The sequence below is a fragment of the Propithecus coquereli genome, unplaced genomic scaffold, assembly GCF_000956105.1.
Source record: "Propithecus coquereli isolate 6110/MARCELLA unplaced genomic scaffold, Pcoq_1.0 Scaffold179, whole genome shotgun sequence".
NCBI lineage: Eukaryota > Metazoa > Chordata > Mammalia > Primates > Indriidae > Propithecus > Propithecus coquereli.
Window position 1 is genome coordinate 1,438,148 of NW_012142634.1, and position 18,791 is coordinate 1,456,938.

The following is an 18,791-nucleotide window of genomic DNA, read 5'->3' on the forward strand; positions in this document are numbered from 1 at the left end:
CCATAACCAGCAAAAAAAAAAAAAGAAAAAAGAGAGGGAGGTGGGGGAAAAGGGAAGGGAGGAAGGGAAGAAGAAAGGAAAAAAGAACGTTCACATCAGATGCATCACATGCAGGGAGGGCAAGTAAGGTTTTACAATCCTGTTGTCCGTTATACACACTATGTTGACCTGTGTTCTGGACGGTGGTTCAAAATGTATTTCTTACTTAGGTCACAGCTAGAATGTTTGAAAGTCACTGCTGTAAATGATGAAGGACTTAGGGCAGAGACTGGAAGCTGCAGCATTCAGCCAGAAGGCCATGAGAAGCAGCAGTAGGAAGAAAAGAAAGATAAATGGAAGAAGACACTTAAGAATCCAGACAACAGAAACCAACGAAAAGGCCAAGGTAACTACATCCAGGTAATTTGGGGAAAGTGGCTATCCTCATAAACAGGCAAACCGTGGAGGAGGGCTGGTTAAGGGGTATGCAGGGGAGGCAGGGAGACACATTTGGTTTTAAGAGACAAGACATCCAGATGGGTCCACAAAATAAGCTCTCCCACACCACAACCTCAAAAACAGGTCCACGACACTGCTTTAATTTAGTCACCTTTAACAGTGCTGTATTAATTCTCTTTCAGTTATACCACGTTTTAAATTTATGCTGTCCTCAACAAAGTGGTTACGACTTTAAAAAGCATATCATCAAAGAACCAATACCCCCAGTTAGTCCCTGGCTATTACATTATTTACCATCCCAAGGGCTTCGCTTTGATTTAGCACTTGATGGCTAGGTACAGAAGGGTCTGTCATTTGGCTCTCTGCGTGGACGATGATTTCATCAGCATGTGACTGCACAAGCTACGAGAGTGCTACTGCACTGGCACGACTAGGAGAACGCTGTGCTAAAGGGCACCCAGAGGCTGCCGTGAAGTCTCTGCCCCTCCTGGGTGAAGCTGCACAGTTGGCTCAAGGGCCCTGCTGATCCGCCAACGGGCATGAGGGAAATGGCTGAACTCCAACAAATCACTTTATCCAGGACTAAATCCCCAACGTACATCAGAGTAGACATAATTAAACGAGGCAGAGTGGACTTAAAGGTAAAATGTCATCCCCAACATGCCCTTGATGAAGAGAATTTTGCTTTACAGAAGCCTTTTTAAGTAGTAAATTACATTAATTACCAACATTTAAAAACATCCAACATTTAAAGGTTCTGAATCTCTGATTTATTAGACAGCATGGAAATAACAGGTTTAGGTTATATTACAGAAAAGAGCTCAAATGCTCATAAACAGCAACTTGGGCTTGCTTGTGGGTGGGAAGGGGAATTCTTCAGACTACTGCACAAAGACACGAAGATTCCTCATACTAAAAAGTATTAAAGGGTACACAAACAGGTTTCTTGTAAGAACAGAGAAATCCACATACTAAATAAGGTGTCCACAATGACTATAACACATCCCTTAAGGGATAAGCATGTATTTGTAGGAAGCAAACAAAGCTTTCCATAGAGAAACCACTTTCAGGAGATGATTAGGTGGACCTGCAATGAAGAAAATACATTTCAAAAGATGGGTTCAGATTTATACCAAGTTTTCACTGAAACAAATAAAAAATAAAAATAAGACCCTTCTCTGTATCAAAGGAATTTTTTTAAAAATACATCATGGATAAAATAAACTTCAGGGAAGGTCCAAGTCCTACTCAGAGACATACATTTGCAAATAATGTAAATTAAAAATAAAAATTTGACAACAAAAATACTACTTGGAACTACCTCGAATAGGCCGAGCTAAGTTCGTGTTCTGCTTTAGCGCATTATATTGAAATGAATCTCATTCTCAGTATAATTTTTTTCTTTTTAACCTTAATCACCAGCGGCTGGGCAACTGAAATGGGCATGAGAACTATATAAATGTCAGAGAAATATGTAAACCTCATTAATGTTTCCAAAAATTCATTTAGAGATAGAAACAGGTCCAAATAGATGCCTGCCTAAATGTACTGCAATTACGTTACAATTATTTTTCCAAATACACAGATATGCTCTGTCTTTTCTCAGCTCATTACTGACTCAAACAATTTGCCCTGCTGGGATCAATTGTTTGCTAATAAATAATTGTTTACAGTCTCGAAATGATATTAGGAGGTTTTCTTATTAGTTTTCCTTCTGCACCCTAATAAGATTGAAAACTAGCTGATTCCCAAGAGTCTAACCTTAACCTTGCTTTGTTTAACAGCCCAGGAAATGATGAACCATCTGCTTCAGAAAATAATGGACGGCCAAGAGGAAATATTGTTTAATTGTAGATTAACCTCCTCATGAGGCAGTCTGAAGCAGCTTTAGAATTAGCAACTATAACCAGCAAAAGAAACAAATGGCTCAAGAGCCTTTCCTCTACCATTTGAGGTTCAGAAAGAATGCAAAGGGATTTTTATTACCTATATTTATTTACATTTATTTCCACAGTGGAAACAAAAATCATCAATGAAGTCAAAACTGATTCTCAAAAGCGTAGTCACTGCCCTCCAATTTTGTTTGCCCAAATACCTTTAATGCAGCAAACCATCAAACCATCTCATGCACTTAAGAAAGTGTTCATTTAAAAAAAATCAATAAAAACCTCTTTTCCATTATTTTCAGGTTCTTATAATATTATAATTAATATTTTCCCTGGTTTCTTTGTTAATAGTAATAAATCCACCATTGGGGAGTACGAATTGTTTTATTATCATCAACATGGCACTTAAGTAAATGAAATCTTGTCAAGTACATGGTGACCTACAAGTTCAAAAGAAAAAAAGAACAGCATGAGATCAAAATGGCTGGCCAGGACAGGAGATACAAAAGTGACAGATTAAATGCAAACACAGCCCTTTATCCAACAGGCTTCACATGCTAAAACTTTCTCTAAAGTCAAACCTGTAAAAGCGTATCTGATATAGAATACTTAATATTCTGTCCATTCTCAGAGGCTAAACCAATTAGCAAGGGTGCTATACTCATCTTAATTCAGAAAAGTATAGGAATCCTGAAAACATTCAGTTATTCCACAAATATTTATTGAGGACTTCCTTCAAGGGCCTGGGAGGAGAGGGACAAGGAACAGGACAAAGACACTTAGGGTAGGTATTTTATGGTGTAACATTTAACACATGCCTAAGTATCAGTTTTTCCTTAAGCCTGGTAGAAATAATTAAGTAAAAAGCTTTGCCCTGTTGGTATCAAAAAATGTAAATGGCTCCTCTCAGTCAATAGATATAACCAAGAACCAAAGACATCTATGAAAATTTCAAAACTAAGGAAATTTGCAATTCCAGGCAAGGCTGTATTACTGTGGGTTTCCAATAAGACCTCAAGGTCACTCATTTTGTGTAAATATTAAAGACACAACCTCTGTGGAGAGGAAAGATTTTTGGCAGTTCAAATTCTTAAATATCTTAAATAGTATTTGCTAAAATAAATTATTCTTGAATTCCTCAACTTAATTTTGAAGCAATGAGCTAGTAATAACTCCAGAGATTCAAATAATAGAGCCTATTCAAGAAGAATGAGAGTTTGACATTCTTCTCTACAAAACAACTAGGCACAATTTTATCCATCAGACGTCTATCAACCTACGGATATTGAAAGCTTGGGAGAACATGATAACATCAACTCCAACCCTACAGCCAGCTGTAATATCGAGCAGGCATCAACAATGCTATTCATGAATTTAGAAAAATTAATAAATCCTGGGTTGAATGCAAGAAAAGGCTCAAATACAGGTGAAGCATACTCACTTGGGTTTTGTTTCTGCATCTGTCACTTGGCGAATGAAGATACCATCTTCAGGATGTTCTGTGTCATCCATTTCATACATATATGATGATGCTATTGCAAGCGTAGTCCCATCGTTACTGAAGGCAAGTGATGCGATGCTGGTGGGGTACCGATGGAACTGGCACAGTCGCTTTTTGTTAAATGGATCCCAAATATTTACAAATCCATCAGAACCACCTAGAAGTAATTTCAAAATAATTAAAATGGTTCTTAATACCAGACACAAAAATAACCATTATCTTAACACTTAATTTTTAAGGTGATAGAAATTACATTTTCCCCAAGAAGTACTGTACCAGACTTTTCTGCTAAATACTTTAAACAGTCAGCACAATTTTATTTTTTTAAATTCCACCTAAGCATAAATGAGGAGTGTTCAATTAATTTAAAAAATTGATATTATCTTAATCAGATATAGGTTAGCATGCCATACTTCACCTGTGGCAAATGTATTGTGGATATTGTGAAAGGAAATGGCATTGACTGGGTAAATCTGCTCAATATTATTTTCTTTAAGTCTGTGACATTTGAAGGCATACTTCTTCTTTTGTACTTCAGGGCTTGGGTCCAAGTACTCAACTGCCACTCGGCCTTCAATAGAGCTCAATACGTAACCCTGCCAACAGGGGAACCAGAAAACAAAAATGGTAAAAATCCAGTTTCCAAAAACAAGGCACTAATTTCCAAATTCAACCCACACTAAAGAAAGATGACTATTTCAAAAACAAGAAATACAGCCATGTTTTAACAAAATTTTTAAGCTATACTAACATAGTTATGACAATTCTAAAAAGCTAAGAACACTAATACCTATTTCAGAAAAAATAAGGCTATCATCACTTGCTTTCTTCACTGTACCAGTGTCTTGCATATCGCCATCAAAAGGATCCAGTTATTTTGTCAAACTAAACAAGAATTTTAAAGTGTTTTAATATTATTGTTGTGCTACTTAAAAGGGGACTCAAATGTGTTCCCTCAATTAAAATACATTCTATGTTCTATAACTCTTTATCTCTAACAACTGTAAAAACTGTTTCCTTCATTGGGGGCATCAATAATCCAAATCAACTGGAACATCAGTCTTCCACCTTAATCATTCCACCTTTTGCATTTACTGCAGCAAGTAGGCGTGCACATAACAGATCTTCAGGAATATTCAACAGTGGTTTATAATTTTAAACCTTTCCTTGCCTTTCCTTGAAATGACAATATTCAAAAAAAAAAAAATAAGAGAGATAACACACTAAATATGAAATCTGTTTTACGTTTTCTTTTTAATCTACTTCAAGGTATGAAAAAGATTTATTCCCAAAAACTGCTTACAAAGAAAAAAAGAAATCAGTAAAATCCTGCTTTTAAATTTCCATTATAAAGTAGAGCTAGTCCAACAGAAAATTTTACATACAAAGACATTAAAATAACGTTTACAATGTAAGCATATTTTAATCACCTATTTAAATCTCTAAAATTTCACATAACTGCAATTCCTTACCTTCAACAGAAACTTATAATTTCCTGAAAAAAAGAGCTATGATCACCATTGAGGTACTGGCCTTTTGAGATAAGGGGACAAGAGAATAACTGACATAACTGCTTCAAGTCCCACAACCACTAAACAACAACCATAAGGTTCCAAAGATACCCGCTGTTTTTAATAACTTTTCTTCTTGCGAAATTCCTATTGCAGCACAGCACAATACCAGCTCCCCTTAGAACTTTAAGGACTCAGGTAAGAGGGAGCTCACTAATAAACAGGCAATCTCATTTAGTGATGATGATGGAAGGTGACCCACCCTGTACATCAAGAATTAGTCATTATATGAGGGGCACTGCCTCTCTAACCTCAGATGAGTTCTTTACCAAAAAAAAAAAAAAAAATCAAAGTTCTATTGTCAAATGGGGAAAGAACTCCATTAGTATTAGGGTTAAAAAAGACAACAGCAAATTCCATAAACCAAAATTTCCAGATATAAATTTTAATTCGCTGATTTGTAAACTGAAATATCAGCAAAACTTTCTTTGATTAGTGTACGTCTATCAAGGATCCTGGACCAGGATCACAAAAATAAATCAGAAGACCTCTATTCATACCACTGGGTGATCCTGGACAGATTACTTAACCTCTCTGAATATCAAGGTCTTTTCTAAGGTGGCGGTTAACACATTACCTTTTAACACAAGGCCGTCAAAAATATTAACAAATTCTAAATAACTACTCAAAAATAAAAAGCTTTAAAGGAAGTGACTGAATCATTATTACAAAAGATATTATTTTTTAAAGTCCAGAAAGGGGAAGAGAGGATAGCTCAGTACCTGCTTGTTTGGAAACGCTCGGATGCAGCGAGTCTGGTATTTCAGGCTGGACTCCCTGCGCTGCTGCACGTAGCCCATGTTCCGCAAATCCCACACCAACACTCTGCGGCCTGCTGTTCCCACAATTAGCCGATCTCCAGACACTGAGAGGGTATACACCTTTTAAAAGAGAACAAAATTTGCTAAAAATCATCTATTTGCCTGAAATGGCCTTTTGCCCCAAAATAAAGTCCAATCTAATCATAAAACCATAAAAAATTTTAGCTGATTGGGTTCCCACCACAGGTACCAATTTTAGATACTGAAGTTATTCAAACTAAGTAATTCATACAAATAGCAAACCCAGGATATTCTCAACACTTCACCAAGTATCATATAATATACATTCCATTTAATTCTGGAAAGGCACTTTTGATGATTTAATTCTCTTCCTTACTAAAACAAACTAAATTTTTCCCAGCCTTATTGATTCATTTAGAAACAAAAATGTAAAAAAAAAAAAAACAAAAAAAACACTCAAAAATGAGACAATAAAGGCATAAAATAATTCAAGACACTTTTCGATGGACTTCTAGCTTTTCACAAACCAATCATTTTGAAAGTTATTTTCCTATAACCACGTTTTGGAAGATTTCATTTATAAAATGAAATCTTTAAAAATCTTGATTTTTTCCCAGCTGTTAAAGTGAATAAATAGGCCTTTCCAGGAAGAGCGAGGGAGCCATCATTAATTTGCTGTTAAGCTGCTTTTGGTGGCATACAAACTCAAAATTAAAACACAAGAATAGTGGTCTGGAATACAACAAAGCAAATTCTTGTGCCCTGACGTCATACTACACATGCAAGACAGAAGTTCACTTTAGGGAAAATTTTAAAAAGCATCTTATTCCCTATTTTTTCCCACTCTCATAATACCTTTCTTCAATATTAAAATTTCCACAAAAATCACAGAATTTCCTGCAAAGATTTAGTAGTTTATTTGCAAATATAATGTTACTTGGAAACCAAACAGAGGTAGCAAATTCATGACAAAGGCGGCAAAAAATATTTTCCTCGTCATATTGTCTTTTATTTATTTATTTATTTATTTTGTAGAGACAGGGTCTCACTATGTTACCCAGGCTGGTCTAGAATTCCTGGGCTCAAGCTCTCCTCCCGCCTCGGCCTCCCAAAGTGCTGGGATTACAGGCGTGAGCCACCACACCTAGCCTATTTCTTTTAAATCTAGACTTGAGGTTCATAACTGTGCTCTGAGTATTAGTTTCAATTAATAAGAAACTCTAATCTGACCTATTATTTCCAAACCGGAAGAACTTTTGTAAAAAATGTAGAGGCCTCGTGACATGGTAAGACATATTTTTAACATTCAGTAATTAAACCAAACTACAGACCACAAGTTGAAGAACCAAGGTAGATGTAACAATGCAATGTCCTGACAGTCTCTATAATCTGGCCTTAAAATTCAAAAACTAATGTGACCAAGGGAAAAATAAAGAATTAAAAAGATTCAAAAACAACAGATTTTATATAAGCAGATTTAAATGAGAAATATCACAAAATGTATCATAGTTTGCTCAGAAAACAAAACATATGTAGAAAAATGAAAATTAACCTAAGATGTATGAAGTACCAAATTTAAAAAATACAGAATCCAGGAAGAGATCGATTTATAATGGTACAATTATATTGGGAATTTTATTTTAAATCTTTACTATACATGTGACACACAAGCTTCTAATAGTGCTTTCTATCCCCACTGATCGTAAATCAAGTGAAACCACTGTCATGCTACTGACTAGGTATATACATTTATCAAAGAAAGTATTAAAAAAAGTGACATAATGAACCTTGCTGAACCAATAAGCAGCTTGATTCAGTGTGGCTGTCCATTATATGATACTCTGTCAGCAATTTATCACAGTTCTTAACATGTTACATACAACCATAAATCAAAACTAGAAACAATGCAATTATTTCATTTTGAACAAAGGTCTTGCCAGGAGTAGATTCAACTGTGATGTGACAAAAATAATGGCTCTGTGGATGCACTACTGTATATAATGATGGCTAACAGGAATTGAATAGTATATTTACACTGAGGAAATAGAATCAAGTGAAGGATACCTTTTAACTGGTAAAACAATCAATCTTTAAAATTAACTACCACCTGATAAAGTCTGATGAGGATACAGTAAGAATGCTCAATTACACTTTCATCATACAGATCAAAAGGTTAGAATACACAAAGTTTCCATTTTAAAAAGCTTTGTTCACTAAAAGCCTTGAAACTACAACTGTCAGCACTGAAAAAATACACAAACAGTAAAAGCCAGGAAACATAAACACCTTTCTCATTAAACTTGAAATGATAACCCACTTCACCCTCTTAACAGTCAATTCAAATGAAACCTCTGGTCACAAATGACAATGAGTGATGCTGCATCCCATTTTTTGGTACAGGCATATCAAACCCAATTTAAGACAATCGAACAGTCTTTGCTCAATGACTTTTCTTTCTGGCTGCTGAGTTGCTTCTAAGTCCTGAGAGTTAAAGCGTTAACAATACATGGAAGCAGGTTCATTTAAGCTAGTACTTACTCTCCAGTACAACTGAGAGAAAAAAGCTGGCCAAAATCCCAAAGTTAATTTTCCTTTGCATTAAAGCATCTTTATGTAGTTGTGTTTATAAGACAGATTCTTTGTCAATTCTCTACCTCTGAATTCAGCAGCATATTCATCAAATATGCATCAAGACAAATCATCCCAAGAACCGTAACTCCAGGGATGAATATAAAGAGCCTACCTTTTCAGGCTGAGAGAAGGTCCCAGCATTACAAGGAGTTCTGGGATCCCACAATTTAACTGTTTGATCCCAACTTCCAGTAACCATCACATTCACTTCCGGACAGTATTCAACACATCTGATAGGGGCATCGTGGGTTCCAACAAGATTTTCTATAGGAAAAGGAAGGGGGAAAAACCCAACATCTAGCTTTACTACCTCGACTAAACAAATATTCCTAAAATGAACTAACAAAGTAAACATTCAAGTATAATGAATCTGCCTCATCCAACTCCACAGAAATGTCTGTATACAGAAAAATCTCCATGACTACAAAAAGATACCCATTCCTCTTTGTTCACCTTACAGCACAAATGAGTGGAGAACTCTGGTCTTCTGGATCTCAACAACACTTACCTTGAACACTAAGCCAATGCTGATAAAAATCTTACTCATAAGGCTATAGTATTATGAGAGCTGGGGGTGAAGTCTTATGATTATTCCACTTGGTTTTCATGGTAGGTCAAATTTTCAATACACATTTTCTTTCTTTTCAATTTCAACCTTCATACTATCTCATTTATTCATTCAAATAACATCTACTATGTGCCAAAATCTGTGCTAAGAATATAAGAAATGAACAATATATGGTCTTCACCCTCAAACAGGATTGCTATCTTTTTAAAAATATTTCATTTAGAAAAGAATTTGATGAAGTTTGGCAATGACCTTCAGAAAATAAACAGCTAATTCTCTAAGTTATAATCTAATATCGAAAATGTTTAAGTTTGCTTTTCAGAGTTTTTCCCCCCAAGTTTCTGAACAAATACAACCTAAACATGCAAGCTAACTTACTACACAGAGTAAGCTACTGGCAAAATCAAATGTTTGCAGTTCTAAGTTACATAAGAAAGTGACTTTCATGCAAAGTCACTTCTTTTTGACAAAATGTGCCCATCCATCATCCATCCTTCCATTGTCCAACTTATCCTCTATTTAGACATATCTCTGTGCCCTGACATTTCCTTCCAAGTATACCTACACCTAATGTACACATAAACAAATGCTCGGCTAGAGAGCTCTATGTATTTGGGTGCCATTTCAATCTCTACCCTGCCCCAGTATCACCATAAAAATTAGAGTAAGTCAAGGCCAGGCGCGGTGGCTCACGCCTGTAATCCTAGCACTCTGGGAGGCCGAGGCGGGAGGATTGTTTGAGCTCAGGAGTTCCAGACCAGCCTGAGCAAGAGCGAGACCCCGTCTCTACCAAAAATAGAAAGAAATTAATTGAACAGCTAAAAATCTATATAGAAAAAATTAGCCGGGCATGGTGGCACATGCCTGTAGTCCCAGCTACTCGGGAGGCTGAGGCAGTAGAATTGCTTGAGCCCAGGAGTTTGAGGTTGCTGTGAGCTAGGCTGACGCCACGGCACTCACTCTAGCCCAGGCAACAAAGTGAGACTCTGTCTCAAAAAAGTCATTTCATATCTGGGACTCTAAGAAATTTTTTAACTGAAAGAAAATGCATCATGTTGTTCCTCATACAATAAATGCAATTGAAACATATTCTACTGCTAAATAACTATAAAGCAGGATTAACACGGACATGATTACTTATTTCATACTGTTAGCTTTTTAAAAACCTATCTTCCTTCAGCTTAAACTAAACTAGCTTCTGAAAAGAGAACTCTGAAACATCGGCACTGCTTTGGGAAATCCTAACGAAACAGAGACCACTACAGGATCTAATACACTTCTAATGACCAGGTAAAGGCCAAATACTTAAATGTCACTTCATGTAAACATTTAGGATGGTGATCATAATGTGGGCTTTACTGCAAAAATACATGCATGACATTCTGTGATCAGTAACTTAATGGTTATCATTTAAACAACAAAATGCTAAATCCAAAACACTTTTACCTGTACCTAAGCAACTTGGTAGCTAAGCAATTCAGAAGTAACTTGGTAAACAAGCAATTTAGGAGCCACTCTTATTAAACGTTTATACCCTCGTACACTAGCTAAGAAAACAAACTGTTAAAAATGTGTTCATATTACCTTGATCAGTGTTCAAATCATGCATTTTCAATTGATGATCTAATCCCCCACTCCAGGCGTGTGTTGGATCCTAAAAAATAGTTTTGAACCACTTAAAACTTGGAGCTTTAGGAAGTATTTCAAAATTCCTATTTCTACAGTCAACTGTTTAGTTTATGCTCAGGATAATACATACACTGGGCTCAACTACTCATAGTAAACAAACAAAAAACAGCATAAAAAAGCAAGTGATCACAAAACTCTTCTGTCATCAAATTAAGGGAGAGCTGCTTCATCATGTTCACACTGAGAGTAAACAGGCATTCTTTCTCAAAGTTCCGTTTAATAAGGCAGCCAAAACGGTCTTGTTGCAAATCTCCAAAAACGATTATCTTATGTCCAGAAAGCTTACAGGGTTACTACACAAACTTGAATGGGCAGACCAAGTTTCTGAAGTTGGCAAGTCCCCAACACAAAACGGTAGCTGGCTCAACGCAAGTGTTCCGGAAAAGCTAAAGAACTGTCCAAATAATTCCACTGACAGAAGCCTCTACCCAATCCTGGAAAAAGAGACGCTACTAACATGGGAGATCACACATAATACAACAAAAGCACAGGAGCGGAAAAGGAGAACACCTACGTAGAACGCGCAATCCAGGACCGCACCGGTGTGCTGGTACTTGAGCCGCATGGAGTTGGCCGGCACATCGTAGAGGCGCACGGACGTGTCCCAGGAGGACACCAGCAGGAACTGGGAGGTGTTGGGGCTGAACTTCACCGAGGAGATGCCATCCTCGGGTGGCTGGTTCAGCTTGAACTCGTTAGAACCGGTCATCTGCAGAACAGGTGCCCTATCTGAGTCCTCAAGGTCCCGGGGTGATGGCCAGGTAGTGGGGGATCCCAGGGGGAGGGGCCGAGAGAAAGACGGCGAGGAGCCTCTGCGCCTGCGCAGAGCCTGCTTCCCGCCACGGGCAGGACTCTACCCCCTCCAGGCGTCCCCCGCCGCGCCCCAACTGGCCAAGCCCGTGCGGCCGCACCCCTAAGCCCAGCTCCCAGCCTGGCCAGCGGCGGTGCCTGCACCCCGGACCCTTCCCTCTCCGCGCTCCTGGGGCCCGTCGCCCCGGACGCCCCTAAAATACAGCGGAAACAATAGAAGCGAAACGGGATGCCCTGCGAACGGCTCTACTAGCTGCGGGCCTGGGGAGTTCCCGGAGAGTCTGCTCCTGCGCCCCGTCGCCTAGCCCCCTTACCTTGGGCACCCCTCAGAGGTAACGTTTCCGCCGCTCAACGCTGCCGCCGCCGCCTCCTCGCCTCCCTCGGAGCACTCGCGGGCTGGGTGAAGGAGGCGGAGAGGAAACTCCAGCATAGGCCTGCCATTGGCTGATTTCAAAAGCCAACGTCTCACTCTAGACAGCCGATTGGTCCGCTCAGCTGCCCGGCGTCGGTCAACCCAGTCATCCTGTTCCGGCTCAAAGGGAAACCGCGGCTTTTCCGATCACGTGGTCTCATTTTACCACCATGCTGAGGCACCCGAGTTCAAGCTGGACGAGTGGAAACTACAATTCCCAAGGAGCATCGCGCCAAGGCTGCGTTCGCGTCCTTTCAGGCCCGTTTGCGGCACGCTGGAAGATGTAGTCTTGCAGGGACTGACGTTCTGCCTGCCCTCGGAATAGTAGGCGGGAAAGATCCTCTTTCCACCTCCTCCCGTGGCGCTCCCCCTTGGCCCCCAACCCAGCAGTTAGTCTCTCAGACCCAAGAATTCCATTTTGGTCCATAGTCCTATAGAGCTACATTACTATCCCCTTCCCCGGATGTGCATACGCCCGTGAAGCTAACCAAAAATTGGAGTAGAGAAGGAAATATTTGCTCTAATCAATTGCATTATTTGCCTTGATTTTTTTCTCATTTTCCTGGAGTTTTCACCGATGAACCAAGGTCTCCCATTTCCCACTGCACCAAGTTTTGCTGATCTCTCAGAAACTCATCCTTATTTATATTATGCTTTATCTCTCCATCCCATCTTTCCGCAAACATTTTTATTGAGCGTCCGCTATATGCTGGGCCTGAGGAGAGCTCTGGGAAGAGGCATTTAATCAGACTAGCCCTTGCCCTGGAGGAACTCCCGGTCTAGAAGAGTGAACAGCCTGGGAAACAATACTCTGCAATGTGTTAAAGCTCACACAGCTGCTTCTTTTAGAGACATGTTTATAGTAGGGTGCTAAACTGACAGCTAGAGAAGCCTCTCCCCTTCCACCCTGCCCTGCCACTCCACAGAATTGCAGGCTCAGTTTGCTCCATTTGCTGTTTCTAGAATCCTCCAGAAATGAGGATCAAGAAGGTTGTTCTGCAATGAGAAATTATTTTATCTCCATGAAAGAAAAGCAATACTTAATCAGTGGAATGAAGTGACTGAGTTACTCTTGAACGTCAAAGGCTCACTGAAATTTTAAATTTAATCTATACTATAACCTCTTTTTCATTGCCTTTTTGTGAAGAAAATTTTTTGCTTTATTATGTGACGTTGCAGGAAGTGAGAGGAAATTGTTGGGGTTAAAGTGTTTTGTTTTTAAGATACATTAATAGGAGAAAGTGTTGTTGATTTTTATGCATTCACACACCCGGTATTGTATGCACCTCTTTTTATGATTCCCGACACAATAAATGTACTTATAACAACAACTACCACATTTCTGCCTATTGCATTGATATTACTAAAAATTTCTCGCCCTTCTTCCTCACCAGTCCTTGGTTCTCTATGCCTTCTTTTTCAACAAGTTAATGGCCAAGTTCAAAATTTTAAAATGCAGTTCCTTACTTCTAACTTTAGCTAAATGATTTTATCTCCTGACTTATTTGGTTCCTTCTCCCAGTTGTTTATTTAATTTTATTAGTGTTCCAAGATTCTGAGCATGAATTATCCACTAATAAAATCTAAGTGTATTTCATTATCCAGTGTGTGTATGATTCAGGTCCCTCTGGGCATGTAGTTGCAGCCTGACTCGATTTGAGTTTTAAGAAACGTCAATCTTTTAAATCCAGTTTAGAGCCTGAAAGGAGGCTGGTGATTTTGCTGATTATTCAAATGAATTGATAGTCTTGAGATAGGAAATCTGGCAACAATGGAGTCTTGAACAACATTTTAAATCCAAATGCAGTGGGGTGCGTGTGTGTTTAATAGTTACCTGTGAGAGAGAGGAATTCCTAAAAACTAATTACACTGTTGGGTCACCATTGACTGCTAATTTCTGTTTTAGTAAAGAGGGAGATATACACATTATGATACACTGGAAAAGGATCCTTCCCATAAATATTAAGGGCAAAATCACTGTCATTAAATGCCTACAGTGAGTAGAAGAAACCATTTCCTATAACAAAAGCAAGCCCAAGGAGGATATAGTGGCACGATACTGTTAAAACCATCAGCTCTTGTTAAAGTTGTAATCTACTGAAATGCAAGCAAAAATGATATGGATAGAGTATTCCTGTACAAGCAGTTCTTTGGAAGCAATTTGCTTGTTTCTTCATGGAATATTCAAACAGCAACTTTAGAGGAAAAGAATTTAAAGAGGGTCATCATAACAAGAGAACTTCATTGAAATAAAGTGTATCTATAAAATAAATCAGGAAAAAATGGGATCCAATGTCACTTTGTTTTCTGACTACCCAATATTTAGCATAGTTTCTCAGCATGCACTAGGGCACAGTAAATATTTATTGATGTGAACTCAGTTGAAATTTAAAAAATGCAATTGAACTAATCTAGTATTGACAAATATGTTCTTGGATAACATCCTTCTGACGTCACCTTGGAATAGACTGTGATTTTTACTAAATCTAATGTGAGAAGAAAAAAACATGATCTCAAAAAGGACAATATTAGATCGAATCTTTTTGGCCAGACATTTTACACAGTACTGTGGGTCACAAAGACGTTGACAGATATTCTGAATATATTCACAAAATGTATATAATTTCTAGTCCTCTCAGCTCAAAAAGACAAGTTTCACACGCAAATGTTTTCCTTCTAGCGGATGAGATCGAGCCTCTGCGCTGCGGACTCCTGGCTCCTCTGCACCTGCTCGGCGGGGCTGGGGTCCCCGAGGTAGGAGGACCGAGCAGCTAGCCCCACGTGGTGCTGAACCATTGGCCTCCTCCCAGCTCATGCTTCCTTTTCCGACGTTTTACCAGAACAGGTGGCTGCGATCTAACGGGAGCGAGAGTCTGCGATTTGCACGCCACTCGCCTTCTCTCGGTGCAGCGCCCTCCCAGCCCGGGCGCGGCGGCAGGTGTCAGCGCGGGAGTCCGTGGGCGCCCCCGCCGCGCGTCACGTTTCCATTCGGCGCGTGAAGCAGCGTGCTGGCCACTGATCCAGCCACGCGCGCAATGCAAACTATTAACCACAAAAGACTGGGGAAGAGCCTTTGCCTCCTGCGCCTTTTGCCTGGTCTCAGGTCTTGGATCCCTCCTAGGCCGAAGAGCGGCTTTACTGCTCCCAGTTCTCGCTCCGTGCGGAACAAGCAACTACCACCGGCTAGGGAACTGGGCGCAGCGGCAAGCCAGTCACGCCAGTCTCAGGGCAGCAAAGCCGACACTTTACCGGGTACTGGCAGCGCCGCCGCTTGCCCTGCGCCCTTGCAGAGGAGGCTCAGCGGCAGAGTCGGGCTACGCCGTAGCGTGCCCAGCTGTGGCCAAGCTCAAGGCGATTCCATTGCTGGGAAGATGCCGCTCGGCTGGGCTGGTTCCCGAAGGCAATCGCTTCAGCAGCAAGGCCTACCTCCACTCCTTTGTCTTTCCGGGCTCGGGATCTGGAGCTGGATTCCAGCCGGGGTGCGTCCCAGCCCGAGCGAGAATTACTGGCACCGGGGTCGGACAGCTCTAGCCACATGCAGTCTGGGCGGCGCCAAGGTCCCGACTTTTAACCCCTGACCCCCGCCCCACCCTCCACGTGATACGAGCCAGACTCTTGCAGACAGGTGCCTGCAAGCCCCTTCCACCGAAAAGCCTGAAAATCTCCCGCGCGTCATCCTGCCGGGGCAATCAATCCCACCAAAGTTAGCAACGATGTTTAAAATGTTTTATTTTTTTCTCTTTAAAAATATTTACACATCTGAACTCTCCCCCTTTCGCCCCTACCCATCCTCCGGATGAGGGAAATGAAACGAGGCAATTAGATACTTGTCCAAAGTCCCAGAGGCCTGGCCTGGCCGAGAGCGTGTGCATGTACATAAACAGGTGTATATATGTGGGAGGAGTGTACCTGTTTTGCCAGTGTTTTTCTGATTTTTTTTCTACCAACCAAAGCCGAACTGGCCAAAACTCCGTTTCCCACCACCACCCGAGAACATCCCCCTCCAAACGGTTTTCAAAGAGTATTGGTTCGGTTTGGGTAGAAAGCAGGCTACCTGGCTTGAAGAATGCCGATAAATACCCGAAACAATCAAAACAAAAAGTAGGGCAGAAGCCATAAATAAGAGATAAAGAATACACATGGTGTATTTCTTAATATTTCTGGAAACGCCCCCTTGCTCGGAGCCCTGCGAAGGGTGCGGCGCGCGACAGACTCAGCGGGGAGCTGGAGGCGGCCGGGGCGGCCCGGGAGCAGGCGGGCGGCGCGGGGCGGCGGGCCGGTCAGTAGTCGAGCTTGTTGTAGAGGTTGTAGAGAGGTAAGGCCGAGAGGTTGCTGCCGGGGTAGTAGAGCGGCGCGGGGAAGGCGAGGGAGCGGGGCACCGGCACGCGCAGCAGCGAGCTGTCCCGGAACACCAGCGGCATCCCCACCAGAGTCTGCGCCGACGCGTGCGCCATGTTGGCCGCCTCCAGCTCCGCCGAGAGCTGCCGCTTCCACTTGTTGCGGCGGTTCTGGAACCAAGTCTTGACCTGGGTCTCGGTAAGCTGCAGGCTGGAGGCGAGGCAGGCGCGCTCCGAGCTGCTCAGGTAGCGCTTCATGTCGAAGGTGGACTCCAGCTGGTATACCTGGCTGCGCGAGAAGACAGTGCGCGTCTTCTTCTTGGCCGCCCCCGACTGCCTTTCGGCGCCGCCGTCCCTCGGCCGCTCTGACCCTGGCGAGGGCGAGCCCGCGGTCAAGAGCCTCTCTTTCTCTTCCTTAAAGTCCGGGTGCGAAGGAGAGAGAAAAGGCGTGCGCTCCGAGCCCGCCGAGCCCGCGCCTCCGCTGCCCTTGGGGGTACCTGAGGAGCGAGAACAGACAAGAAGGCCTTGGAGTTGGGGAGCCTCCTCGGAGACTCCCAGCTCTTCCCGAGACCAGGCGGTTGGCAGGCACCTGCAGCCTTGGCCCCAAGTTACCACCCCCCTCCTCTTCTCCCTCTTGCTGGCACCCAGCACCCCAGCCTTTAAAAAGCAACAGGAGAGGCACCCAGCTACTCCGAGTCTAAGGTCTCTGTGCTCCCACCTTTATGAAGGGGCAAGTGGCAACTGGGAGAGAAGGTCTGGAGGGGAAACATTAGCATCATTTTACAAAAGGCGATTTTGCCCTGTAATAACCGAGCTGGAAGAGTTCCTCGAGCTTTATAGGGTACCATCATTTCACAGGCCGTTTGTTTGGAAATCACGCTAAGGACTAACGCGGGGCTCCCTTTCGTCAGATGTTGTAAAGAGGAACCATCTCTGAAACGCACCATTGTCAATCATCTTGGAGTGCTAATCATTTCGAGGAAGAGACAGAGACAGAGAGAGGAGGAAAAAGACGCAGAAAGAGATTTCGGTAGAGACAGACTGCCTAGACCCGACTTGCAGACCTCCTGTCCGGAAAATATCCAATGTGCAAAGGGACTGAGGACAGAGCTGTGTGTACCACCGGGTAGGTGCTCCACCCGCTGTGGTCCACTCTCTCCAACTCAACCTGTCCCAAGATGCCCGAACCGCACGGGGGTCTGTGCTCCCCGCCTCCCCCCACCCCCCAGCGCACGCCGGGCTGAGGAGGCACCAAGGTGCGCGCGTCGCCTCCCCTCGGCCCCAAACCCCGGTAGCCGCAGTTCTAGGCGGTGGGGGCCTGGCATGGGAGTCTTGGCAAGGCGCTTAGCCTCCCTCCCCTCGCGCTCGCTCGCTCGCTGCCGGACTGGCGAAGTGCATCCTTACCCAGGCAAGGAAAAGGAATGGGGGGGTGGTGCTTGGGGCCCGGCTCCTTAGGGCCGTGCGAGTCTGGGCAGAAGCAGGCAGGCGCCTTCCAGCCGTCGTCCGGCTCCTCCTCCTCCGAGGACACGGACAGGCTGCGCTTCCTGGCCGGCCAGCCAGCGGGCTCCCGCGGTGCCTCCGAGGGCCCCCCGCCCAGGATGGACTGGATGGTGAAGCTGGAGACGCCACCGGCCGCCGGACACCCCTTGCCTGCATCTTCCTTGCTGCCCATCCTGGGTTCATAAGAAATCAGAGGAAACCAAGAACTCCCTTTAGAGACGATCTGGGTGGAAGGTGGTGCAGGCAGGCAGGCAGGGGGGAGGGGCGGGGAGGGAATCCAGGGGGAGGGGGCGGCGAGGCTAGCGAGGCGTCCCTTCGGCGCGGGGGACACGCGGACACGGGACGGCTGCGCGGGGTTCCTGCCCGCCTGGCTCTGGGTGCGCCCGCCCAGCCCGGGTGCGAATGCCCCTTTCTCGCCCGCCAGCTCGCCAGGTCTCGGGCGGCGAGGAGGCGGCGCGGCCTCATTTGCATAGAGGTTACCCGAACGCGGCCAATCGCAGCGCCGCCGAGCGGCCCCGGAAATTTTCAAAAAGCCCCGGCCGGGCACACAGAGCTGGTGTGCTCCCTGAGCTCGTCGAGAACCCGGTGGGCATCAGCTCGGTCCAACCAAGGGTAGCTGGGGCCGAAAGCAGCGTAGATTCTAATCCAGGTTCCTGGCCTCTGTGG

The 18,791-nt window shown here is 43.1% G+C and overlaps 2 protein-coding genes across 3 annotated transcripts; both read right to left on the reverse strand.

Annotated features, from left to right (window-relative positions):
* Positions 1–1,185: 1,185 nt before the first annotated feature.
* On the reverse strand, positions 1,186–12,424 carry BUB3 (BUB3 mitotic checkpoint protein). Of its 2 annotated transcripts, none has more exons than XM_012642421.1 (8): positions 12,191–12,424; positions 11,581–11,775; positions 10,962–11,031; positions 8,922–9,073; positions 6,119–6,277; positions 4,244–4,421; positions 3,766–3,982; positions 1,186–1,525 (listed from the first exon to the last, which is right to left on the reverse strand). In XM_012642421.1, the coding sequence occupies exons 2-8, from the start codon at positions 11,773–11,775 to the stop codon at positions 1,516–1,518; spliced, it is 981 nt and encodes a 326-aa protein (XP_012497875.1). In that variant the 5' UTR covers positions 12,191–12,424; the 3' UTR covers positions 1,186–1,515. The 2 variants fall into 2 exon arrangements, with proteins under 2 accessions (XP_012497875.1, XP_012497873.1); XM_012642419.1 differs by having other exon boundaries at positions 1,189–2,764.
* Positions 12,425–16,550: 4,126 nt separating this feature from the next.
* On the reverse strand, positions 16,551–18,539 carry HMX2 (H6 family homeobox 2). Its single transcript, XM_012642402.1, has 2 exons — positions 18,030–18,539; positions 16,551–17,122 (listed from the first exon to the last, which is right to left on the reverse strand). Exons 1-2 carry the CDS (start codon positions 18,295–18,297, stop codon positions 16,569–16,571), a joined length of 822 nt encoding a protein of 273 aa, XP_012497856.1. The 5' UTR covers positions 18,298–18,539; the 3' UTR covers positions 16,551–16,568.
* Between the last annotated feature and the right edge of the window lie 252 nt (positions 18,540–18,791).

Coding starts and splice junctions, on each gene's coding strand:
- BUB3 (XM_012642419.1), bottom strand. CDS start 11,775: ATGACCGGTTCTAACGAGTTCAAGCTGAACCAGCCACCCGAGGATGGC. Junction 9,074..10,961: donor TGATTTGAACACTGATCAAG/GTAATATGAACA, acceptor CTTTTCCTATAG/AAAATCTTGTTGGAACCCAC. Junction 3,983..4,243: donor CCACAATACATTTGCCACAG/GTGAAGTATGGC, acceptor AATTACTTCTAG/GTGGTTCTGATGGATTTGTA.
- HMX2 (XM_012642402.1), bottom strand. CDS start 18,297: ATGGGCAGCAAGGAAGATGCAGGCAAGGGGTGTCCGGCGGCCGGTGGC. Junction 17,123..18,029: donor CATTCCTTTTCCTTGCCTGG/GTAAGGATGCAC, acceptor CTCGCTCCTCAG/GTACCCCCAAGGGCAGCGGA.